Source organism: Lethenteron reissneri, chromosome 41 (assembly GCF_015708825.2).
Source record: "Lethenteron reissneri isolate LAM-NWPU_2019-01 chromosome 41, ASM1570882v1, whole genome shotgun sequence".
In the NCBI taxonomy this organism is placed as follows: Eukaryota; Metazoa; Chordata; class Hyperoartia; order Petromyzontiformes; family Petromyzontidae; genus Lethenteron; species Lethenteron reissneri.
The window spans coordinates 4,262,125-4,288,715 of NC_083819.1; the positions used below are offsets into that span (position 1 = coordinate 4,262,125).

General features: G+C 52.9%; 1 protein-coding gene across 1 annotated transcript in view; it reads left to right on the forward strand.

Moving 5' to 3' along the window:
• Positions 1 to 26,591, forward strand: part of EML6 (EMAP like 6) — a 198,689-nt gene that overhangs the window by 113,953 nt on the left and 58,145 nt on the right. The window contains exons 9-17 of the mRNA XM_061568264.1: positions 1,111 to 1,280; positions 1,884 to 2,165; positions 3,052 to 3,294; positions 12,727 to 12,888; positions 16,824 to 16,930; positions 17,838 to 17,956; positions 19,380 to 19,566; positions 20,458 to 20,563; positions 24,918 to 25,011. Of these exons, the coding sequence (XP_061424248.1) occupies positions 1,111 to 1,280; positions 1,884 to 2,165; positions 3,052 to 3,294; positions 12,727 to 12,888; positions 16,824 to 16,930; positions 17,838 to 17,956; positions 19,380 to 19,566; positions 20,458 to 20,563; positions 24,918 to 25,011 (1,470 nt within the window). The remainder of the gene's footprint in view (positions 1 to 1,110; positions 1,281 to 1,883; positions 2,166 to 3,051; positions 3,295 to 12,726; positions 12,889 to 16,823; positions 16,931 to 17,837; positions 17,957 to 19,379; positions 19,567 to 20,457; positions 20,564 to 24,917; positions 25,012 to 26,591) is intronic.

A 26,591-nucleotide genomic window follows, 5' to 3' on the forward strand; every position in this document is an offset into this window, starting at 1 on the left:
TAGCGCAGTCGGTTAGCGCTGCGCTACGAACCCGGGGACCCGAGTTCGATTGCTCGCTCACGGCCAACGCCGGTGACGTTGATCTAAACCGGTCCTGGGCCTCCCCTAGGTCGACTCGGCCTCGAGCTGTGTGTAAACATCGCCGCTCGGGACACAAAGGGGTCCCCGGCGTGGTGCTGGCCACCCGCCCCCTCGTGCTCCTTGGCGGCCTTCATGGCCTGTGAGGGCTATAGGGGGCGACCTGTCTGTCGTTGGTATGGAAAAAGCGTGGGGAGTGCTGACGTATCGGTCAGCGCCGCCGCGCTATGAGCCCGGTGACCTGGGTTTCATTCCCCTCTGCCAAGGGCAACATCAGAGGCGCATATCAAAATCGCTCCTGGGGCCTCCCCTATGTCGGCTCGACCTGAAGTGACTACTTGGTGTGGTTTGTCAAGATGAGCGCTGGTGCACCGTTAAGGGCCTTCAAAGGCTGTTCGACGAAAGCAGCACTTGCTCCGGCTAATCCGTAACCCTGTAGGGGGATCTCTGCATGCGCCGTGAATTACATGGGACCTTGGCGGAGGCCTCGTGTTATGCCATCGGCCGTGCCCGTCCAGTGCTCGCCGAGCTTGCATTGGCTTCCGGTTGCTGCCCGAATAAGTGATGAGTTCGCACTCACTACACACAAAGTGCTCTCCACGAACGAACCACAGTGCCTTGCTCATCTCGTCAAGGAGCACAAACCACCGTCACGCGCATTCCGGTCATCCTCGCAGCAGCTACTTTTGGCTGACCATCGAACAAAGACGGTCACCGCACCATCGCGGGCTTTCAAGATGCGCTTCTGCGGCCGTCTGGAACGCTCTTCCTCCCGATATTAGGAAGCGACTGGAGCTATGCACGTTTAAATCATCTCGATTGAAAACTCTTCTCTTCAGAACTGCTTTTTTGCGTGTAGTTTGTTGTCCCGAATAGCACGCTCGGCTACGTACGGTGCGAAACAAGTTCAGCATACCGACATCGTCGGGACATGATCACTACCCGGCTCCCTGCTGGACGTCTGCTGGAAATAAAAAGAGCTTCATAGCTCATCGGATTCTTCTCCCCCCCCCCCCCCGCCCGCCCTACCAGGGACATGTCGGAGGTGGTGCACGTTCGCGAGCGCAAGGACCCGGTCCACGTGCTGCGCTTCTCACCCGACGGCGCGTACTTAGCGGCGGCGTCGGCGGAGGGCGGCGTGGACGTCTACTCGACGTCGCAGCGCTACAAGAAGGTCGGCGAGTGCTCGCCGGCACCCGCGGGTGAGGAGGCCGTGGCTCGGCACACGGGGAAGGAGCGGGCAGAGCGGACGAACACGTGCGCGGGAGAACGGCGGGCGAGTGAAAGGCATCGTGTTTGGCGGCGGGCGTGGACAGGACGCGTCGTGAGAAAGGCATCGGAGACTGCCAACGGATGCGGATCGCGCGCGCGGGAGCGAGACGGATTATTGCGTCGCGAGACGCGCGAGAGACGACGACGGCTTGGGAAGGCCTTCATCCAGCAGTGGATAGACCGCGGCTGACGACGAGAACGGTTGTCACTCACAGCGCCCTCGTTGTGCAAATGTGCCCTTTTCTGTCCGTTCGAATAACGGAACGCTTGGAATACGGGCGACACAAAAGCCTCCCTTCGATTTTCCCTTCAGCTCCACGAGGCGGACCAACGGCTCCATGGCAACAACTGCATTCTTGTTCTTGGTTCTGTCGGTAAAGTCACGTAGAAGGGAAATAATAAAATAATACAATTTTTATTTTATTTTATTATTTCCCTTCTACGTGACTTTACCGAAAGAACCAAGGAGATGAATCCCTGCAGTCACGAAAGCTTTAAATCGAAATTTAACTGCGTTCTTGTTCTCGCCGCAGGCGCCTGCTCGCTGCAGGGGGCCGTGGGGGCGTCCGGAGTTCCGCTGGACGGCGGGATGGCCCTGGTGCCAGCGGCCGTGACGCCGGGCGCCGTGGTGGCGATAGGTTCCGGCGGGCCGGCTGTTGGTGGTGGTGGGGGCGGTGGTGGCGTTGGCAGCGGTGGCGGTGGTTTGGCTGTGCCGGGCGGCCCGGCTGTGGTGGTGCACATGGACTGGACGTTGGACGGCCGGTTCCTGCACACGAACGACACCAGCGGGCACCGCGCCGTCTTCAGGATGCCCTGTGAGTGGGCCATGCACCGCCGGGCATCAACAATCGATTGACAGTTCATCCTTAAGTGGGACATGCGCGTGGAGTTGTTTTGTGGTTGTGGGTGCTTTTATATTGTTTGTGTATTACTTTTGGTTTTTGGCTGTTTCGTGGGAATGAAAAAATAAGTAAATAGCTGTGGGTAAATAACGATGATGATGGTGACGATGATACAATAACGACTGACAATGGCAATGTTTAATGCTCACCATCGTCAAGGTTCGCATCGACTCATCCCTGACTACCTCTCCCCTCTCATCTCCCTCATCTCACTCTACTCCGCTCTACGCACTCTCCTACCTGTCCCCTCTCATCTCACTCTACTCCCCTCCACGCACTCTCCTGCCTCTCCCCTCTCATCTCACTCTACTCTCCTCCACACACTCTCCTACCTCTCCCCTCCCATCTCACTCTACTCCTCTCCACGCACTCTCCTACCTCTCATCTCCCACCACTCCTCTCCACGCACTCTCCTACCTCTCATCTCACTCCACTCCTCTCCACATACTCTACGACCTCTCCCCTCTCATCTCCCTCCACTCCTCTCCACACACATTCCACTCCAGGAACTAAGACTTTGAATCGAAGGTCCTATTCATTCAACCATTGCTCAGTAGAATTTCGCTAATTATCCTCCACTACCCCCAAGGTCTGGAACTCCATCCCCCCCAATCGTCCCTGCTGTCCACTCCCTGCCCAGGTCCCAAACTCAACAACGTCCTTTGCCTTCTACCCACGGCTGACCACTTTTCAACGTCAAATCAATACCACCCGCACCCCCACTCCCCGCGTTACCGCCGTACGCATGCACGCTGCGTTGGCGTTTCGGTGACGTTCGCCCGTGTCCCGCGTCCGCAAGTCGGCAAGGTGCTGACGGAGAAGGAGGAGCTGGAGGTGAGCCCGTGGGTGTCCTGGACGTGCCCGTATGGCATCGAGGTGGCCGGGGTCCACCCCAAGTACGGCGGCGGTGGCGGCTTCGTTGGCGGTGGCGGTGCGGGCACCAACGTGAGCACGCTGGACGCCAACATCGCCGGAGGGGTCCTCGGGGCGGGCGACGAGCAGGGCCTCGTGCGGCTCTACCGCTTCCCCAGCTTCAAACGCGGTGCGGCGGTCACGCATGTCACACGCATGTCACACGCGTGTCGCGCGCGTGCGGCACGCGAGCGACACGGGCACGATACGTGCATACACACATTTTGCACGCATGATACAAGCATGCCGTCCGTGGAATATATTACAAGGCGCCCGCCGATGCCCATAGCATACGTCACACTCGAGTCACACGCCTGCAACACGCGTGTAGCGCGCACGTGACACACACGTGACACTGCGTGTGACATTGTACACGCGTGCAACACGTGATATACACGTCACGTACGCACGTGGCACATGTACGACACGCATGTTTGACATTGCTCTTTCACTCTACATGTGACCGACTGCCTCCGTGTACGGCATCTCAGAATACGGCCATGTTTGTAGGTGTAAACATTGCGGTTTACATGTTTTGAAGCAAAAACATCCTAGTTGTGTTGTGTTTATCCTATTCGTATATGTGTTGTACGTCATGGGTTCACGTGACCTCTCGCAGCCACTAGTGGCTGCTGCATTCACCGCAACGTCGCCACAACGTAAGCAACAACAAAAGAGAATCGATTGTTGAGGCAACCGCGACCCTGAATGGGGATAATTCATCAAATGAGAGCGTAGGCCAAATGCTCCAAACGCTTCTCAGAGACAGACAATATTTCACACATTTACGCGTGTAATTAAAATAAAAAATCTCAAACGACATTAACGTAAATTTCGATTTAAAGCTTTCGTGACTGCAGGGATTCATCTTCTTGGTTCTTTCGGTAAAGTCATAATAAAATAATTATTTTATTATGTTTTATTTTTATTATTTTATTAATTTCTTTCTACGTGACTTTACCGAAAGAACCAAGAAGATGAATCCCTGCAGTCACGAAAGCTTTAAATCGAAATTTACGTTAATGTCGTTTGAGAAAATAAAACATAATAAAATAATTATTTTATTATGTTTTATTTTTATTAAGTCACGTATAAAGAAATTAATAAAATAAAAATAATAATGAAAAATGTTTATTATGTTTTATTTTTATTCTTTTATTAATTTCTTTATACGTGACTTTACCGAAAGAACCAAGAAGACATTAACGTCGTTTTAGAATTGCTCCGCGTTGCTAATTATAATATCCTCGCAATGGGAGCAAATGACCTGTCGTGCGTAGCGCTTCCACCCGCGGCGTCAAGCGGCGACTCCGATGAAGAGATGACGTGACGGGGGGGGGAATAAAAGCCGGCAGTGCCGCATTCCGCCAAGGACACGGGTTGAGGAAGAGGTGCCTCACGTCGTCGCGACACGGGGGCTGTGAGTCGTCGGCGTCATCATCATCATCGTCATCATCGTCGTTATCATCATCATCGTCGTCATCGTCGTCGTCGTCATCGGCATCATCATCATCGTCGTCATCATCATCATCGTCATCATCATCATCGTCGTCATCATCATCGTCGTCATCATCATCATCATCACCGTCATCGTCGTCATCATCATCGTCATCATTAGCATCGTCGTCATCATCGTCGTCGTCAGCGTCGTCGTTACGCTTGTGTCATTACGCGGTCGAGGCTGCTGAACGGACATTATTTGTCACGTTGGGGGGTTTGCGAGCGAGCTTCGTTGAGGAGGGGTTCATCGGGCGAGGGTGGAACCCCGGGGCGCCTCAGCCGGGCGTTCGGTCTCGGCCGGCAACCGTCCCGAAACGTCGATTCCGCAATATTTTTGGGAGCCAAGGCACATCGCAAACCCCCCTCCCCACTCTCCCACACGCCCTGACTGTATCGGCGGCGTCGCGGTGCTGCGGTGCTGAGCGAGTGCCGTGGTGTGACTTGTGTGTGCGTGGCGTGTGTGTGATGCTGTGTGCGGTGCTGCGTGGTGTGGTGCAGTGTGCGGTGCGCTGGTATGTGTGGTGCTGTGTGATGTGGTGGTGCATGTTATGCTCTGTGTGTGGTGCAGTGGTTCTGCTTGGCGCTGTGCTCTGTGGTGCGGTGGTGGCGTGCGGCAGCGTGCTGAATATTTGTTCGCGTTTCCCGTCCTCCTTGAATGACAGCACTGCACTCGAATTGAAAACTTCCTTGTACTGAAGATGAACGCCGTCTGTGATCACAAGGGACGCACAGACGCCTGCGACGACAAATCACGTGACCGCACGCGTGACATCGGCGTTTCCGGAGCGAGAAATGAAACATCGCGTCGAGCTTTAGCATCGTCGGTGGGAAAACTTGAATCGAATCACGGAAATCCACATTCCGCTGCGCCCCAAAGGAGGCAATGATCATCACCTTGCGTCATCACCTGCCGCGACGCTTCGATATGAAAAGAAAATTAACCCGTAAAAACAAAGTTTTTCACTATAAATCCTTTATATGCGTGGCATCGGTTTTATTTTATTATTCATTTCTGTTTTTCTTGAGTATCACATTGGTATTTTAAATATAATATGAAAATGTTTTTTTCCTAAAAAGTGGAAAATTTTGGAAAAAATGTTTCACGAAAATAAATTGTCACGCACAACGAGTCTGTGTGCAAAATGTCAGCTCGATTGGATCACGGGAAGTGGGTTAAAAAACGACCGAAAGATTTGCACGGTCGTAAGCGCGCAAGCAAGCAAGCAAGTGAACTTAATATAAAGGATTTAAAAAACGAAATCCGCCGTCAAACAAAAAACAGGGGAGCGACAGTGAAGAGCTTGCGACATTCGCAAAGCAGCAGAGGACAGCGAGAGATAGAGGCTCGTTGCCTGGAATCGCATCGAGACAGAGAGAGACAGAGAGAGGTGGGGGTGGGAGCGGACGAACACGTGGATCAGCAAAGGGAGCCACCACAAATCAGCGACGTCGTATTGACCGTTAATAAACGTAAGTGGGGCTTGAGTCGTTAGGAAGGATGATGGCGGGCGGTCGATAATGACGACGACGACGCGGGCGTGGCACGTGGCACGTGCTGCGTTGCTGACGTGCAGAGCTCGACGTCGAATCGTGAGCACGTGACATCGCAGGGTGCCATGACGTCATCAATAGCTGGGCCCATTGCAATACAATGCAGTTGTCGACACGTTGCAATCGACATCTGCAGCGGGTGACCCTGCTGGTGACCCGCTAAGCAGGTCGGGACTAAGTCGTTTCGACGGATTTGCCGATGGGGTCAAGGTGACTGCGATGAACTTGGCTGGACCTGCACCCGAATGGCAATCTCTGCGGGTACCCGCGGGCGATCTGTGGGTAACCCGCTGATACCAACAGGTGGTCCGTGGGTAACCCGCTGGTACCAGCGCTGATGCAGGACTCCTCATCGCGGCGTTAGGCAGCCAGACGGTCAGGTTGGTGCGACACTAAAAGAGGTGGCCGCATTGGAGCTGCGTTATCCCACTGGAGTGGGGGGGGGCAGGAGGTGGTAGGGTGGGGGGCAGTTCAGACTCTCTCAAGGGCCCTCGCTCGTAATTTCGCCCCGCGATAATAAATTACGGCGGGGGGGGGCTCGCCGCTCCGCGCTCTTGAGAGATTGCACGAGCTGACGGTGACGGGCATCCAGCACAGGGAGCAGAATCGATGGGAGAGTGGCTGAGCGAGCGAAGAGGTGTGAGAGAGTGGGGGGGATGAGGGTTGTGGAGGAGGGAGGGGCGGGGGGCAAGACGCTCAGGGTGAGACGAGAAACGGAGGCGGGGATTGAGGAAAGCGGAAGGGAGATGGGGGGCAGAGAGGTAGTTGGAGAGGCGAGGGGGAAGGGGAGGAGGAGACACGGGGAGATAGAGAGAGGGGGGGATTAGGAAGCAGCTACCCGTGCTTCGTCTGCACGGTTCCGTTAGGAGCTGTTCCCCTAGCCGTGCCGTGCTGTGCCTTTGTTGGTTTCAGCTCAATTCCCTGTCCCGTCACCTTAGGCCGTCGTGGTGTATTGTACCGACAAGTGGCAGTGAGTGATGTTTTGTTTCTATTAATAATACTGTCATGTATTTATATGCCAATGTTACATTTAAGCTGATAGAATGAACACAACTATTCGAACGTGACAAGGGGGGGAAACCCTACTAATGATACAAACGAGGCAGTAAAAACAAGACAAATAAAATACATCGTTGGATTGAACCGCGGCTCTCAATCACGGCGATTCATGAAACCTCCTTGGGTTGGGCGTTGGGTTTCGGGTTGTCGGGGCTCGTTCTCCCGCCGGTGATCTTCGTAATTACATTCATTCGGTCGCTCGTCTCAGAAGCGCCTTGCAGAGGCGACATCGGTTTCATTAAACGGACGCGTCGCCTGATGCGCCTCGAGCTCCCGTCATTCCGCCAGTGCGCGCGTCTCTCGCGATGGCAATAACTTCAGGTGTTGTGCACGACGACGTGCAAATGAATCAAATGATTGGCTCGCCGGGTAAGCTACTTTACTCGCGTTTAAACCCTCGTGTTACATCCAGGACTCAAGATGACATTTGATTTTTTAACTACGGTGAGAGAGAGAGCGGAATGAAACGGAAGATCGCGTGGATCGGCGGAGGGACATTGTTTTGACTGTTGGGGGTGAAAAAATAATCAAAGTTGGGCCCTGGGCAGGACGCGTCACTCGATGACCGCTCACTGCGTCGCACGGCGCTTTCAGACGCGCTTCTGCGGCCGTCTGGAACGCTCTTCCTTCCGATATTAGGAAGACACTTGGAGCAATGCACTTTTATTTCATCTAGTTTGAAAACGAATTTCTTTCGAACTGCTGTTTGTGTTTAGTTTTGTTGTCCTTCCCTATTACCAGGTAAGGCCCACTGATCTTAATGCCTCTTTTTTTCAGAAGCGACCTGGCTACAAACGTGGCTTATCACGTGGACATGTATAGCAGCCAAACAGTCTAAACGCACGTTGATTCTGAACGTAGAGGGAAAACCCGGAGGACCTGGAGAAAAACGCACGCGACCACGGGGAGAGAGACAACATGCAAACTCCAAATATACAGCCGGCGTCAGGGTCGAGATCGAACCCGCCGCCTGCATACCGGGCGAGACAATTAACATTTCACCACCGTCGCGCCCTCACGGAGTTCAGATGGAGTGCTCTTACCAATAACACCCGGTTAACCCAGCAGCATTTGCTTCACAAGCGCGATTCTGCTACTGAGACCCAGAAGGTCATAATCGGTCCAGAGTTAGCCTCAAACAAATGCTCCCGGATCATATCTGGTCTGGAAAGCCGATCGGCTGATGGGCCGCGCCATCGTTTGTGTTTCCGCCTGGTGACACTCGCACAACCGGGCTGTACGTGTTGCTCGCTCTCCGCGTGTTCTCACGACGCCCGCCGTGCACTTTCCTAACACGTTTCTTTTTTTTACACAAATTGCATGTTATAAAATATATACCCCGAGGCCTGTTCGGATCCGATCGCCGCGCCCGCCAGGTTACGGCAACGGTTGGCGGTTGGCGGCTCTGGCCTGAGCTCGGCTTTATTGGGTTCGTTCCGATTCAATCGCAGTTTTTTCATCGCCACCCCCCCCCCCCTTGCACTGTCAAAGTTCTTCGCTCGAGAGCCGCAACGTCGCGCAATCACATTCGGGTCTTTTTTTGCTTTCGCGCAGCAGTCACAGGCGTCGGCGCATGGGTGGAAAAACCCCGATTTTTCCAGCGGCAGGCATCGGGTTTTTTCTTTAATATAATTAAACCCGATTTCGGGGAATTAAAACCCGGTTTAATGAATACGAAACTCTGATCCAAGGCTTAGGCTGCTTCCTCGTCGGTGCTGCTATCGTACTCGGGGCCGTCGGGCACGGGGTAGTCGTAGAATGCGGCGGGCAGGTTGGTCTTGATGAACACGAGCTTCTCCTCCACAATCGTGGGCGCCAGTGAGTTCCTTAGCTTGGAATGGATGAAGCCTATCGTTGAGAAGTGCGGTTCTGCTAATTAGAACCAATTAAACCGTATTTCTCCCAATCTCAGATGATCGGGTTTAATATAAAAAGACAATTAAACCCGATTTGTAAAACAACCCGACTGTGTCACCCTTGCGTCGGCGAGCGGCTGGTCACTTCACGGACGACGTCGTTCCCATGTTCGTCCGTTCGACTGTTGAGCCGTTAGCAAACCTCGTGGATGTTCGCCGTCTGATTCTATTGGAATCCAATTCCTACTAGGGACGGGCTTTGTGTGCGCATGATGAAAGCTCATTCGTCAGGGGCTCTTTTCCACCTTGAACACCCCGTGCTGTGATTTACAATCGGAGCACAAATCACCGTCGTGTGCTCGGTGTGCCGAGCCGCGTTCCGGCCAGGCTGAGAAGTAGCGCTATCGGTTAGAAACAATTTTGGTGAAACAATGTTTGTTGCACAAAATACGTTATTATCACCACGTTCACAAGTCGTCAACATAAATCATTGATGGTCATCATCGTGATAAGCAGCCGGCACGATCGAGAACCCGGGTTCGATGCCAGGTTGTTTTCGGTGGCGTTTAACTAAATGAGAATCTCAGGTGCAGTGAGTTGATGATCTCAGCTTGGTCACCAATGTAGTGTGCTTGCCATTTAACGAATACCCGTCAAGTACATTTTTGATTTTTTACTTAAATTTAGCAAAAATTCCACTTCTTAAAATGAATAACGTTGGTTTGACTGCCATGTGGTAAACATCCCTTTGGCAGGAAGCCAAGTGGGGTTCAGCGGTCAATTGGAAAATATTTAAGAAGTGGTTCTGTGACATCCATTACCATGGCCCGTTCTCTGACTAGGGCCACTGCTCTCCGAGATTTTAGAATTTTGGAATAAAATTGAAAGACAGAAAAAAAACTCGAAGCAAGGCCTACATTGAAGTCCATCAGCCGGGGTTTGTCCCTGCCAGCCGCACCACATCGAGTCCACCTCCCGCTTTCACTTGAAGCCCTGCGTGAGTGCATGGGCTTCGTGATATTGACAACTCCCATGGTGAGAATTGATCAAAGGTGGTCGGGGTGGGGTGGGGAGGTGCAAGAAAGCTTAGATTTCCAGGGTGAACATAATCAACATTTATTGGGAGAGCCATTGCCCGAAGCTTTGCCTATTATATATTTTCGCTTTTGAAGGCCACACACATTGTTACTGACGAACGTGTTAAGTTTTATTCTTAATTGTGCATTTGCACCACTGCCAACGCAGCATCATCACCAATTAAATCATCGTTGAAACGGTTTAATTATATGAACAGAACCCATGATTTGCTCTTCATTCGCGATTGCTATTACTTTTTCTTCTTCTTCCTCCTCCTACGCGCTTTGTGAACGACGCGACCACGAGTCAAAGCACGGCTCCGGAGGCTCAGCGCCGTCCCACCGATTCATCGCGGGCAACTCGGCCGCTTCAAACAAACTAACGACGGCGGCCCCCGCGGGACACCCCTCGTTCGCTCCGCAAGACTTTCAAAGTTCAAAGTTCATTTATTAGGTATAGCCCTGTGAGCCATCCGGCTCTTGAATCGGGTGCAACCGCAACAAACAAAAAAACATGAACAAGAAAACATCTTAAAGTGACTATGTGCAAACAGAAAATCCAAGAAAAGTCAGCAAAATATTGCAGAAAAATCACCGTACACCAACCCTGTGCAAATATCCCAGTGGGATGCAAGTCAAACAACAACGACTTTGACCGATGATAGCGACGATGGCTTGGGGAGGCTGTCATCCAGCAGTGGAATCATCGTGGCTGATGATGGCGGTACATACTGGATAGATATAAACTATCGGGGGGGAGGGGGGCATCTTAAGATTTACGCAGGAAAGGTTTATTGAGCTTCACAACTACTTTTCAGGAGGGTCATGTCTATGGGATGTTTGGCTAAAACCATATTGATGAGCCTTGGCATGCGGGATGCAACTGGAGTGCCCGGGTTCTAGCCCACCATGGATACGAGGAGAGGAATACTCAGAGCGCCACACAGATGGATTAAACATTCACGAACGCACTGCCATCTCTTGCAATACTGTGTGGCTCTCCGATGGTGTTGTTTGTCGGCTTGAACTGCCCACTGTTTGGCGTGATGTCTGGGCGTTTCGCCTTGTTCTTGCCGGGAGCTTCTTCGGTGCTGGGAGATTAAGGATGTGGTGCAAAACGTCGGTACATAGTACCGGTGCACGCACCCCCCCCCCCCCCCGCGGCGTTAGCGGCAGCAGCCGACCCGCCCGGTCATGTCGGATCGTTCATTACCCCCTCGCTTGCGTGAGAGCTCACACGCGTCTCGGCAGAGGGGGTGGCCCGCGTCGCGCGGTCGCGAGCCGCCGCGAGCCACGTTGTACCGCGCGGGCAACCACGTGCCCGTTCTCCCCGTTTCAGCCCCGCAACGATAATTTACCATCAAATGAGGTGGGGGCGGCCATGGAGAAGAACGCCTCAAATTAAACCCGAGAAAGAAGAACAGAAAGTATGCGCCCGCCGTAGATTATCACCGCTCTCACACGGCGCAGACCGCCGCGAGTGTGGGATTAATGGCAATCGATTCGCCCGGTAACTTCCCCTGATGAGATTTCATTAATTGTCTGGGAAGGAAACAATCGCTGTGCTAGATTTTAATTTGGATAACTGTGAGCAGCTTTCTACGCCCGCCCACGACCCACACCTCTCATAATCTCCGTGGGGTTCCCTCGAGTGCTTAAGAAACTTCGGCTAAGTAAGTTAATGGTTCACTTTCTCTACTTTAATTGTAAAGGTACCCTTGGTGGCATTGCATCATTGTAACTCACATTTTCCCGTGTCCTAATTTTTACATTATTTTTTTATTTTACTCGCTAAGGGTCAGTGAGCTGTAAAGCTCTTTTTCAGAAGCAACCTGGCCACAAACGATAGCCCAACGAAGTGGCTTATCGCGTGGGAATGTATTAGCCAAATACTCTCAACGCATGTTTAAAAATGCGGAGAGATTAACTGGAGGTCCTGGAGAAAAATCCACGCGACCACCAGGAAAAGAGAGAGAGAGAGAACATGCAAACTCCAAATATGCAGGTGTCAGGGTCAGGATCGAACCCACGACGTCCTACGTACCAGGCGAGGTAGTTAACATCTCGCCACCACGGTGACCCTGGGTAAGGGTTAATCACCCACCCGGAGTGCACCCAACGCCTGTGATGTCGGTGGCGAGTGATGTCCCGAACTGGTCCAGGGCCGCACTGCTTCTGTGATGTGGATTCTCTCCGTTCTCGTGACGCGATGATGCCAACGTCGCAATTGGGATGGGAATTGGGAAGAGGACTTAAATACACATTGAATGCAAATGCCCTTACTGTTGATGTTGTTGCTACTGTTGTTGTTTTTGTTGTGATTTGGTAGTCGATGTAGTCGTATTGTTGTTGATTTCCCCGTCGTCAGCCGATGATGATGATAACGTCTTCGACGTCACTTTAATTGCCACTGCCGACGATGCTGTCACGTGTTGCCACTGTTGTTGACGCTGATGACGACGCCGATGTCACTGTGGGCGATGATGTCATTGACGCTGTCGCCGTCCGTCTTCACGACAGGAGCCAAGTTCCGCAAGTACGTGGGCCACTCGGCGCCGGTGACGTGCGCCCGCTGGTCGCAGGACAACGCGTGGCTCGTGAGCATCGGCGGCACGGACCACTCGCTCTTCCAGTGGCGCTTCATCCCCGAGGGCGTGCCCGTGTCCGACGCCCCGCCGCAGGGTACGCCCTTCACCGTACCCACGCATCATCATCAGCAGCAGCAGCATCACGGTCCATGGGCAGATAGCCCGTCGTCGGTGTCCGCTGCGCATTTTGTCATTCGGACGTCGTCGCTGTAGTCGTCGTCACGTGCGTTGGATTGCCGTCCTTTTTTTCGCGGCCGACGTATCGTCACCCTTTCGCCCGACCCTGCTGCTTTATCTCCAGGCTTGGGACTGTCTCAGATACCCGCTTGGATTGAACCCAAGTCAGCAGTCATGACAGAGGGCACGTGAACGTACGAGCAAGGCCGGCGCGTCTCTCGGGGTTTTACCCGCCGGGTAGTCTTTTCTCCATAAACTCGGGGCTTGTTAAAGGTGTCCCTTTTGGGAGATATCATAACTCACTGGCGGATCCCTACGCCAAGAAAGAAAAAATATTCTGTCCGCGCAACGACCGAGTTCACATTTTTCACGAAAAATGCTAAACCCATAAACCGGTCACCATGTACCGTACCGCGGCGCTTGCTTAGAGCACGCAGTAATTCAGGTCCCATAAACGTCTCAACGGAAATGTCACGAAATCAGCGTCCCGATCGTATTCAAGAAATCGCTTACACTTTTTCCAACATCCATATTATGCTGCCTTGTGCCATCCGCCTCGTTGAGCGATCGGCTTGCATTGGAATATAATTTGCGTGCAATTTACCTAATTCATAAATAATGGATTCAGACGCACGATTTTGTGAGTGCAGCGTGAAGGCCAACGGGCCAACGGAGACTCTAGCGCGTTTGTTTATGCGCCGTGGACACAAAAAGGAGTTTTGGTTGTGATTGTTTTTTCTCTGCTTATGAGGGTGGTGGTGGTGGTAACAAAGACAAAGTGGGGAGCGGTGGTGCAACGGTTTACACTACGCTGCACTACGAACCCGGTGACCCGAGTTCGGTTCCCTCTCGCGGCCAACACCCTGACGACGATTGGCTGAACCGGTCCTGGGCTTCCCCTAGGTCGACTCTGCCACAAATGAGTACCTGGTAGCGGTGTGTAAACATCGCCACTGGGGAGACAAAGGCGGCCGGGTGTGGCGCTGGCCACTCACCCCTTCGTGTGCTGTGCCGGCCTTCATAGGTGCTGCTCACTAACAGCGCTTGGTCCCAACCATCTGTTAAGGCTACACGGGGGATCTTTGTCTGTTTGGTGGTGGTGGCGGCTGAGCAGTGGTATTGGTTGGGACATGTGCTCTCGGCTCGTTTTGAGACGTTCATCACTAATTTGGCCTGGGCTGTCACGGAAGCCGGGCCGTGATCGCCACGGAAGCTTCATCTTGCGCTTAAGAATAAATTGTAGCGGTGAATCATCCGTGCATTGTTTCAGAGCCTTGGCTGACCAGCACCATTGTCCAAATATGTATAGTTTGTGGGCAAGATTGGATGCAAAACGCTCTCACAATGGTGTCTCTGTTTTGTTAAATATTTTTCCTTTCACCTTACGCTCATTCTTCTTATTGTCGCGGCAAACGGTTCGATTCAATGTCGCGCCGTGCAGCAGCAGCATGATGAGCATACGTGCGTTGATGTGTGTGTGTGCGCGTGCGTTGGTATGTGTGTGTGCGCGTGTGTTGGTATGTGTGTGTGCACATGCGTTGGTATGTGTGTGTGCGCATGCGTTGGTATGTGTGTGTGCGCATGTGTTGGTATGTGTGTGTGCGCATGCGTTGGTATGTGTGTGTGCGCATGCGTTGGTATGTGTGTGTGCGCGTGCATTGGTATGTGTGTGTGCGCATGCGTTGGTATGTGTGTGTGCGCATGCGTTGGTATGTGTGTGTGCGTGTGCGTTGGTATGTGTGTGTGTGCGTGCGTTGCCGCGTGGGTGAAAGAGAGTGCACACTCGGGAGTCGCAAGGCAACGGGCGCGAGGGTTTCGCGTGCACGTTGCAGAATCATCATCAGAATATTTATTCAGACTGGAGGAATCCGATGAGCTGTGAACCTCTTTTGCACGGATGTTTTTTTCCGAGCACTTACTGCAATTTGCAATTTTTTTTTCACCTTCCATTGCGCGGTGCGACCCCCGTAACGGAATGGAGGCTCCCTTAATTTAGCAGCTCACCGTCTTGTTTTTTTATATTTTTTTGTAATCGATGCCCCCGTCGATTTTTTTGGCGCTCCACCGTTTGACCGTGCGTGCGGCCGGGCACCGTTGCCAGCACTGCCGTTGGCTCCGGGCTGCAGCTATTCGTTGGTTAAACTGATGACACGTGCTTTGAAATGGTGAAGTATGGTCAAATGAACCCCGTGACCACCACCCCCCCACACTGCTCATCCAGCAGTGGATTGACAATGTATAATATTTTATAACACCACGTGTTTGAGTCTAGACATTAATATCGCTGTATATTCCGTATTATCATGGAATGGTTGGCGCACTGGTTAGGGACCACTGCTATGAACCCGGCGGTCCGAGTTAAATTAACAGCCACGGCTATTATCAGCGGCAAGCGAAATCTGAATCAGTCCTGGACACCTCCCTCCACCAACTCCCATCCCATCATCAACCGCCACTCACAGGCCTGGTGATGTGTAATCACACAATGTCAATGATTGAGGAAGCCCTGATTCATCAGTTGATTTGCACTATGGATCGGCATGTAAAATCATTATTAACAATGCTATGCCGAACAAAGGGCACAGGCATAACAAGCGAGATAGACGATGTGCACTCGAAGGGCACTGCGAACAACATGTCCAGTATAGACGGCACAGAGAGTCTAATCAGTTCTTGAACCAAATCACGACCCAGGATCGTGACAACCGATGAAATTGCCCGAGTGCTTCTGCAGTTGTCTGGCTCGTGTGCAATATTACAGCACTTTGTCAGTCCACTCCCAGATGAAATACCTCCCTCCCAACAGGGCGGTGATTGTTTGAGCGCACTTGATCGGTGCGGAACATTTGAATAAAGTGGCCGGCAGAAGTGGAAAGGGTTGCGCCCTCACCGGTACGGAATCCGCGGCTGAGAGGAGAGGGTTTTTTTTGTCGTCGTTGTCCGTCGCTTCGCAAAGTGGTCTGGCCGCCATTTAGCCCGAACGGGAGACCGCGCCGTGGATCGGGCTACGGTGCAGCTCGGCGAGTGGCCACGGTGGGCCGATTCATGGTGAATGCACGCGGCACCTGGTCAGTGTAGTATGTGCAAAATGTGCCTGTCTTTTTTTTTACTGTCACCCTTGCTCGATCGTGCTCGGGTTGTGTGTGCTGCTTGTCGCCGTGTCGTGAGTCGAAAGAAACACGTTTGCGTGAAATCTCTGGCAGTGAGCAGCGCAGCATTCAGTGGTGGGGAGCGACCCACGGAAAAAGATATGCCAGAACTACATTCGAGTGGAATACTGTTCAGTTTTACACAGAATCTGCATTCATAGAGCCGTGCAAGACGGCGTGCATGATAAGGTGCGCGTGTGTGTAGATGCGGGGAGAAGTAGTCAGCGCGCTGCGCTATGATCTCCGGCTACCCGAGTTCTATTCCCGCTCACGGCCAACGCTAACGACGATTTATCTGTACTGTTCCTGGGAATCCCCTAGGTCAACTCAGCCTCAAATGAGTGCCTGGTGTGGTGTGTAAACAACAGCACTGGGGAGACAAAGGCGGCCGGGCGTGTGCCGTGCCGGCCTTTGGAGGCACTCGCTAACAGCACTTGCCCTAACAGCCTGTTCAAGGCTATACGGGGCGGGGGGGGGGGGTCTTTGCCATTGTATATAAATTCTAAATGCTGCCTATATATTTTATTTTGGTAGAGTCACTGGCGACTGGGCTGAGACCATCGGCGTAATGTATCCTCGCTTTAATCAGAAAAAAAAAACGGTGTGCGTGTGTAAACTCAGGGGTTGGTTGGTGAATGTGCGTCGCTGACACGCGCACCTTGTTCCCTTCCCGTGCCTCCTCTGGTTCCGATGACCCACACAGAGACGTACACGGAGTCTAACAGCGAGGGCTCCGACTCGGATTTGTCCGACGTTCCGGAACTGGACTCTGACATCGAGCAGGAGATGCAGATCAACTACGAGCGGCATGTGGGTGGAGCTCCCCGCGACGAGCAATTTCACTTCTGCGCCCTGTAGTCCCGATGGGGGGCGGGAATGGGAGCGGTGGCGGAGTGGTTAGCGCACCGCACTGCGGGCAATGGCACCTGGGTTAGCCACTGACCTATGACTCACGCCGGCACTAATACCGCCGGCACGAATGGTACAAAAAAAAGTCAAATTGTGTTCCGTGCTGAAATGTACAATATGGCAGCGCTCGTAAAAAAAAAATTTTTAAAGATAATATCAACTTGTAACGCGCCGAATAACATTCTCTCTTTCTCTCTCTCCATCATCGTCAGATCCAGAAATTCAGAGTGACGGTCCCTCTGACAGTTAATTTGTTTGGCTGTGTCAGGTTGTGCAGGGCTATTAATGGCACAAATTTGGGCACGCCACGAAGTGACCGAACAGAAAACAAATCTGTGATGTAGTTAAGAGTTATCGTTCGTTGTGAGTTAGTCGACATTAATGCGTTTTCAACTAAATGCTTAATTTCAAGACCAATTAAAAGCAAATTTTTGGCAAAATAGCTGCTCAGTGTGCTTCCATATCATCTGTTGTCCTAACCAAGGTAGTGCCCATTATCCCTAACCCTCTCCTTCACCCAAAGGGGTTCACTGGTGAAACATATTTGCACTGCAATATTTGCCCATGCTTCTGAGCAACGCAGTCACACGATTTTTGGTTAAATTAGCATTTAGACTTTTAACGTGCGTGCGTTGTGCTGCGTGCGTGTGCGCGTGTGTGTGTGCGCGCGTGTACGTGCATTGTGCTGCGTGCGTGTGTGTGCTCGCCCGTGCATATGTGCGCATGAATTGTGCTGCGTGTGTGCCTGTGCGTATGCGCGTGTGCGCTGCGTGTATGTACGTGCGTGCGCTTGTGCGTGCGGGCCCAGGTCTACAAGGAGGACCTCCCGCAGCTCCGTCAGCAGAACCGCGAGAAGAAGCGAGCGGCGACGTCTCAGAGGCGCGAGCGGGCGCCCGGCAGCAGCCTGCGCCTGCACTTTGTGCACGGGTGCGTTCCCCGCTGCCGCACTCGCGTTCCCGCTCCGTGTGCGCGTTCCCACAATGCCGCTGAATGTGGAGGGAAAAGCCGGAGGGGCCCCGGAGCAAAAATCCACACCGCAAACTCCAGATATACGGCAGGCGTCAGGGTTGGGATCGAACCCACGAACTCGTGCATACCAGACAGGGTGGATGACATCTCGCCACCGCGGAACAGTGAGGGTGGGCTTGGGGCAGGCGGCGTCGTGGCTAGGCGGCCAGATGGCCTTGGTGGAGACTAGCGACGCAGTTGCAGCGCCCACCCTTAGGGGACACGTCTCATCGACGGAGACGGAGCAGTGAAATCGTCTCGAGTGCCGGAGCTCGAATGGGTCGTTACGTCAACGACATCGTGAGCGATTGCGACGTGAGTTAGTGGGGGGGGAGGGGTGGGGTTGGTGCCTTCATCAAGCAGTGGATACACCGTAGCTGACGATGACGACGACGACGACGACGCTGCTGCTGTTGACGATGATGATGGTGGCGGTTAGCGATGCGCTGTCACTTTGGCTCCACATTTACGAGCTCGCACGCTCCGCCGGGGCTCCCGGCCGTCGGGCAGTTCGCTCGTGGGGAAAAAATTATTGCGCAGATTAAATGTAAACATCTGCGCATCGCTGAATTAAAAACTAACTTTGAAATGAAACAACAAAACACACAAACACACACACACACTCATATCTGCATGAATGACGTTTCGCGTGGCGTACGTTTGGCGAGGGAGGGGTACGACAGTGGCGCAAGTGGATGGGACGCCGGGCTATGAACTCCGGCAAAACCTGAGGTTGATTCTTGACGGTGGGTCAAATTGGTTGTGAGGAATATCTGAACCGGTCCTGAGCTCTCCCTAGGTTGACGGCCTTAACTGAATACCTGGTGTGGTGTGTAAACATCAGCACTGGGGAGATAAAGGCGGCTGGGTGGTGCTTTCTCGATACACCACCCCCTCGTGTGCCGTGCCGGCGTTCATTGTTGTTCCCGAACAGCACTTGCCCCGATTATCACGGTTGGCTATGTATGGTGCGAAAGAAGTTCAACATAATACACATACACTCACGCCAACGGTCTGTTAAGGCTTACCGGAGGGGGGATCTTTGTTTGCATGCGTATATGTGTGTGGGGAACGGTAGCATAGTGGTTAGCGCGCTGCGCTACGAACCCACCAACCCGAGTTTGATTCCCGCTCACGGCCAACACCAGTGACGGTCCTGGGCCTCCCCTAGGTCGACTCAGCCTCGGGAGACAAAGTCGGCCAGGCATGGTGCTGGTCACCCACCCGACCTCTCGTGTGCCGTGCCGGCCTTCCCAGGTGCTCGCCCACACATCACTTGCCCCCGACAGTCCGTTCAGGCTCTACGGGGTATCTTTGTCTTTGTGTGCGCGCGTGCGAGCAGGTACCGCGGTTACGACTGCCGCAACAACCTGTACTACACGCAGACGGGCGAGGTGGTACACCACGTGGCGGCCGTGGGCATCGTGTACAACCGGCAGCAGCACACGCAGCGCTTCTACCTGGGCCACGACGACGACATCCTCTGCCTCGCCATCCACCCCGCCAAGGACTACATCGCCACCGGGCAGGTCTGCGGGCGCGTCCGTCCATCCGTTCATTTGTCCAGCTGCCTGTCCCTCCGTCCGTCCATCTGTTCGTCTCTCACCTTGTGTATGAACGTCCATCTGTCCATTCGTCAGTCTGTCCAGGTGATGATGCGACTGGCGGTCCTTCCGGTTGTTCGTCTGTTCGTTTGTTCAGCTGTCTGTCCCTCCCTCCGTCCGCCCGTCTGTCCGTTTGTCCGTCCATCATCTGCTAGCCATGGCCTCGCTATCCGCCCTGCCAGTGACAACATCGCCACGGGCCAGGTTGGAGGGCACCTGCTGATGTCGTGATTGTTGTCCTGTTTGTCCATCCGACCGTCCTTCTGTCTGTCTGACTGTTCTTCTGTCCTTATGTTTTGTTCATCCGTTTATTCATTTGTACGTCTAATCGTTCATCCTTCCCGCAGTCCGTTTTGCTCTTTGGCAATCTTTCTGCCCATCTTCATGTCTGTTTGTCTATCAGCTTATACATCTTGTCCGTCCGTCTGTTTGTCCATTTGTAACATCAATTTGTGCATCCATCCATCCATCTGTCCATCCATCCGTATGTCCATCCATCCGTCTGTCCATCCATCCATTGGTTTGTCCTTCAGTTTGTCCATCTTGTCCATCCACGTGTTTTTTTTTCAGCCCATCTGTCCATTCACCCATCTAGTAATCCATCCACCTCTTCATTCATCCATCTATCTGTCCATCCATCCATCTGTCCGCCTGTCCACACACCCGTCCCGCACCATTCGCACGTCCATTTGCCCAACGCGCCCCGAGTCGGTTTTCGCCACCCTTGCTTGCTCGACCCGGTGCGAGCGACAGCGGAGGCTGAGAGACGCGTGGGGGGCGGTGGGGGCGCCGTGCGCCCGGTATGGTTTGCCGCAGGTGGGGCGCGACGCCGCGGTGCACGTGTGGGACACGGAGACGCTGCGGCCGCTCGCCGTGCTCAAGGGGGAGCACCGGCGGGGCGTCTGCGCCGTCGAGTTCTCCGGTACGAGCCGTAGACGCGTCACCGCACCGCGTCGGAGCCACCCTCGCTCACGCCGAGCCATTTGTACTCGGGGACATATCTCAATGTGCAACCTGCAACAGATTTTGGTCGTGTTGCGGTCAAAGTAATTTCTATGTGTGTGTGGGTATGTATATATAAAATTCTCCATAGATATTCATCCAATAGGATGGGGGCGTGGGCAGGGGGTGGGGGAGTGGTTTATGTGCAGTCATTGGTGACCGGGCTGGCACCATCAACTCGACGCACGCCGGTTCAATCTCGGGCGACTGAAACCTGGACTCAAACCCATGAACCCCGCCCGGTGGCAGGATCCCTGGCCTGCACGTGGCTCCACTCTCAACGCAGCCCCAGCCTCGCGCCCGCGTCCTGAGCCCAGCTGCCCCGTTTTTGAGGGGAGGCCTCGAGAGGGAGGGGATTATCCTAAAGCTCATAATTCCCCGGCAAACGTGAACGCTATTAGCCGCGCACACGCACACACGCGCGCACACGCTTGCCGTTGCGCTCCCATGGCCTAATTCACGCGCTGGTTTGGGACGGGAGCTCCGGCAAAGTTGCCGATGTTTGAAGCTAATTTGGCTGTTCCTTTTTATTTCTTTCTTTTTTCTCTCTCTTGCCAAAGAATCGGCGCAAAAATCTTCGCGGTCAATACAGCTGGCTCAAGTCCCCACCGCCCACACACCGCCCAGTGTCCCAAAACGATCATTCCATACCAGCTTATAGCAGACACTGATGGAAAATGTGACTGAGCTTCCAGAACCAGGAATATTAAAAAATTATACTGGTAGGAACCTCCTGGTTCCACCAGCCCACAGGGGATTATTGTGTCCGTCCGTCCGTCGTGCATCCATAAATGGGAGGGGTGGGGCTGGATGGAGAGGGGAGGGTGGGGAGGGGCTGGGTGGGGAGGGAGGGGCTGGGTGGGGAGGGGAGGGTGGGGCTGGGTGGGGAGGGTGGGGCTGGGTGGGGAGGGGGTGGGTGGGGAGGGGCTGGGTGGGGAGTGTTGGGAGGGGCTGGGTGGGGAGGGTGGGGCTGGGTGGGGAGGGGTGGGGCTGGGTGGGGAGGGGCTGGTCACCCCGTGGTGCCCTTATAAAACTCAACGTTTAACCTACTCACGCCGGATTGTGCCCGCCCTCATAGTCGGGTATATTTGCGGAATACACCACGCCGCCGTTGACCCTGGCCATTGACCGAGCAACCCAACGTTCCTACCAGCTCCCTCCACAGGAATGTGTTTTAAACATTCCGTCGTCAATTCACTGGCAGGTGAAGTCCTTCCCAACGCGTTTGTTCGACCGTATTTCACCGCGCTGGTCATTTTGGGATGGCTGCTACGGACCGGTTCAAGCATCACTCGCCACTGATGTTAGCCGTGGCTGGGAATCGAACTCAGGTCGTTGGGTTCATAGCGCAGTGTGATAACGTTTTGCGCTCACCCCTTGTTATCTTACGCACATAAGCGACACCTCTGAAACCGAAGCGCGCTTCGATTTCTCATCGCGTACGATTTTTATTTGTGATACGTTTCACGACAGCACGACCGGGAGGCTTGCGACTTTGGCGGTGGCCGGTGATACGGAACACCGTTCGATTTGTAGACGCGAGCATTCACTTCCATCCCCGGTGGCGCATGTTCGTGTGAAGTCGTCGCGTGAAATGCGTTGACTGCTAATATAGTGAACGCTGTTTTCAATACGCACATGTCGCGCTTATAAATGTATATATATACGAACAACAAAAATTACCAAATTTTCCATTACAATGTTGCTGCTATCCTCCGAAGAGCACTGTTGGCTACGTACGATGCGAAAGAAGTTCAACGTACAGACGCGAAATGAACAAATATCCGTGCCGATTTTAAAAAAAAATTTGCAGAGCAGTGCCATCACCCCTGTGTTTATGTTAGATGGCAGCCGGTGCAAGGTGCTACCGCTGAGCTGCTTTTGAGAGCCCTCCGAGAGACATGTTGATTGCGTTGCTAATCAAACCGAATTGTTTACTCTTTAATTCACGGTGCTGTGGTTTGCTCGATTAAAGCGGAAAAACTAATTTTGCTCCGATGCTATTTCGTGCGCTCAGCGGTGACCCAGCTGAGAATACCGTTGTAGTCGCAGGCTGCTGGATCGTGGATTTGACCTCTGACCCACCCGACCGCCTCCACATCCACCCACGTTGCAGCCATCATCCCGCTTAGCCACAGCGGGTTGAACGAGCTTACCGCTGCAGTTGGAAATAAAATCCATAATAGAGTTTTTTTTTGGGTTAGATTGCGTAAATATAAATGTGTCATTAAACCGGGCAATTAGTAAGGGTTGTCACGTAAACAGAACGTAGCCATTTCGTTGCTCGTATAGCATACCGGTGTGTTGCAGAGCATAGCCACACACCCCGGTGACAAACCTTACTAGTTACTAGTACAGCACATCAGTGTGTGCGGATTTGCTCTCCAACACACCGGTGTGCTGCACTAGTGACGAATTGGCACGTTCTGTTTACGTGACAACCCTTACTAGTTGGCTGTGTCGGGTGGTGGCGGGTTTAACGACACATTTATATTCACGCGATCCAACCCCAAAAAAAAACTATCATTGATGAAGCAAGAATCTTGCATCCTGCTGAACGCAATCGCGCAAACGCCTGCGACCGTCTCATTCGCACAACTGGTGCCGCCATCGCGTAATCAAAGCGTGTAGTCGACCGCGTGCAACCACAAGCAACTGTTCTCAAATTCACAGCCACAATTCAACGTCACCGTTGCCCTAATCCGTTAGCCGGCCGGCCACCTCGATGCGTGTTTGTTTTTATTTGTGACGCTGTGATTATTGTTGTTGTGGGTGAGGGGCGGGTGGGGTTTGATTTTTTTTATTCCGTTGGAGCGCAGAAAAACTAATTGAATGTCAGGTGGTGAGCCGGCGTGACTCCGAGAGTAATGACTCGCGTTTGTTATTAAAAGCCCACGCGGCATGCCGTGCGTGATGCGGCGGGCATCACGCAATGCCAAGCACTGCGCTACGAACCCGAGCACCCGAGTTCGATTCCCGACCGTGGCTCACATCGGTCGTGGGGGCCTCCCTTAAGTTAAAGGTGCTGCCCTGCGATTGGATATCTGACACACCTGGACATCTGTGACACACCTGGACATCTGTGACACATCTGGATATCTGTGACACACCTGGACATCTGAGACACACCTGGACATCTGTGACACAGCTGGACATCTGTGACACACCTGCACATCTGTGAAACAGCTGGACATCTGTGACACACCTGGACATCTGAGACACGCCTGAAGATCTGTGACACATCTGGAGATCTGAGACACACCTGGACATCTGTGACACACCTGGACATCTGTGACACACCTGGAGATCTGTGACACAGCTGGACATCTGTGACGCACCTGGACATCTGTGACACACCTGGACATCTGTGACACACCTGGAGATCTGTGACACAGCTGGACATCTGTGACACACCTGGAAATCTGAGACACACCTGGAGATCTGTGACACAGCTGGACATCTGTGACACACCTGGAAATCTGAGACACACCTCGAGATCTGTGACACACCTGGAAATCTGAGACACACCTGGACATCTGTGACACAGCTGGACATCTGTGACACACCTGGACATCTGAGACACATCTGGACATGTGACACACCTGGATATCTGAGACACACCTGGACATCTGTGACACACCTGGACATCTGTGACACACCTGGACATCTGTGACACACCTGGACATCTGTGACACAGCTGGACATCTGTGACACACCTGGACATCTGTGACACACCTGGACATCTGTGAATAATAACTTTGTAGCTCAGCACTGGGGAGACGAGAGGCGGCTGGGCGTGGTTTCCTGGCCACACCACGCCCCCGCCCGTTCGCCCCCGACGTACGTACGTGTGTATGTCGAACTTCTTGCGTTCCGTACGTAGCCGACCGTGTTAGTCGGAGGTGCGGTGGGTGGGGGGGATGGACAACGGGGCGCTCGTGCCAGACAGCTTTTGCCCCCTACGATCCTAAAGCTGTCGTGACTGCAGGGATTCATCTTCTTGGTTCTTTCGGTAAAGTCACGTAGAAGGGAAATAATTAAATAATAAAAATAAAACATAATAAAATATTATTATGTTTTATGGTTTATTATTTTATTATTTAAAATCAAACATAATAAAATATTATGATGTTTTATTATGTTTTATTTTTATGATTTTATCATTTCCCTTCTACATGACTTTACCGAAAGAACCAAGAAGATGAAACTCCCACGGTCCTGTTTAAGGCTGCGCCGGTTGACCTTCGTCTCTGTTGCGTGTGTCCGTGACGCAGCCGACGGGAAGCGACTGGTGAGCGTCGGGCTGGACGATGCCCACACCATCGTCGTGTGGGAGTGGAAGCGCGGCGAGAAGATTGCGTCGGCCAGGTGACGGGGGGGGGGGGGGGTTGCCTTTTGAGTTTTTTTTTTTCCCACCGTCATTACAGAGCCAAGAATACAGCGGGAACATCATCAAAGCAAGGGCGAAACTTGAGTTGTACTTTTTTTTGCGACAACTCGCACGTGGCTTGCACGCGCAGTTAATGTAGATTCGATCTCGATCTCTCTCTCGTGTAGAGCTGAATGAGCAGCAACTTCCAAGTCCATGTCCAGATTGGTTATAGCCATGAAACGGCTTCTTAAGTCGATGTGCGGTGGATTAATTCAGCGCCGCGCGGTTCACATTGCTTCGCCGTGCGGAGTATGCTAAGCACAAAGACAACAATCCCCCGTATAGCCCTTTGACAGTCTGTTGGGGCGAGTGCTATTAGCGCTCACACACACACACACGTACAGAATCACACACAAGACAAAGGTGCTGCAGTTGAACTGTAGTGGATGACACTGTTACAAAGCACCTAGTACGGCCCATCGTTTTTCATTATTTCCTGCCGTTTGTCAATCCACTGCTGGATGAAGGCCTCTCCCCCCCACACCACGCCACGCCTTGTTTCATCATCACGCTGGACGGTGAAAGTCAGACGTCCAGGAAACCGGTTGGGATGTCACTCACTCGCAACAGGTGTGAGCCGTGCCGAGGCTCTCGAACTCACCTCACCGGAATTCAGAGTGCAGCGCTCGAACCACTGCGCCCATGTGGTACACGGGCTACATGTCGACGAGTTACTTGCGAGCAATTTTTATTGTTGTACCAGATAAGGCCCGCTGAACTGTGCACCTCTTTTTCAGAAGCGACTTGGCCACAAGGGATAGCTCAACGAAGTGGCTCATCAGGTGCACATTCATAGCAGCCAAATACTCGAAACAGACGTTGATTCTAAATGTGGAGGGAAAGACAAATCCACGTGACCACGGGGAGAATGTACAAAAACTCCAAATGTACATCAGGCGTTAGGGTCGGGATCGAGCTCACGACCTGCACGCCGGGCGAGGTAGTTAACATCTCACCACCGCGGTGTCCCATACTGATGGCATGCGTAGTGCGGTCGTGGGCAACCGATGGCATGCGTGGTCGAGTTGCCACCACCTCACTCGGCCGGCCACCGTTTGCGCTTCCCCTGCTGCAGCCTGAGAAGTGAACGCAGAGAGCCGTGCCCAATCCAGGCTCACCGCAGGAACCGTGACGATAGCCTCCATCCACTTTTGAGACGAGGAGAGAGCGAGTGAGAGGCTGCGGAGCCACGTTTATGAATTCCGCTTGCGTGGGGCAAAAATATCTGTCCCTCCTGAGATGTCCACCCACTGAAATGCTTTCCTCCGACGCCGCATTTTCACTTATTTATTTTGACTCCGCTCGGAGATTTATTTTGGCTGAGTACTTAATTCGTTTAATGACGCCGCTGGGAAATTACGCCTTGAATTCAAGGGGCCCGGGCAGATTTAGGGCTTGCACGCAGAACTCGCAGGAATGGTTGACTAATAATGCAATCCGCTCGTCCATTGCATGAGCAGCAATTTTTTTATAAAAAAATTACAGCCCTAATTGAAATCAAATTGACCCCAAAATT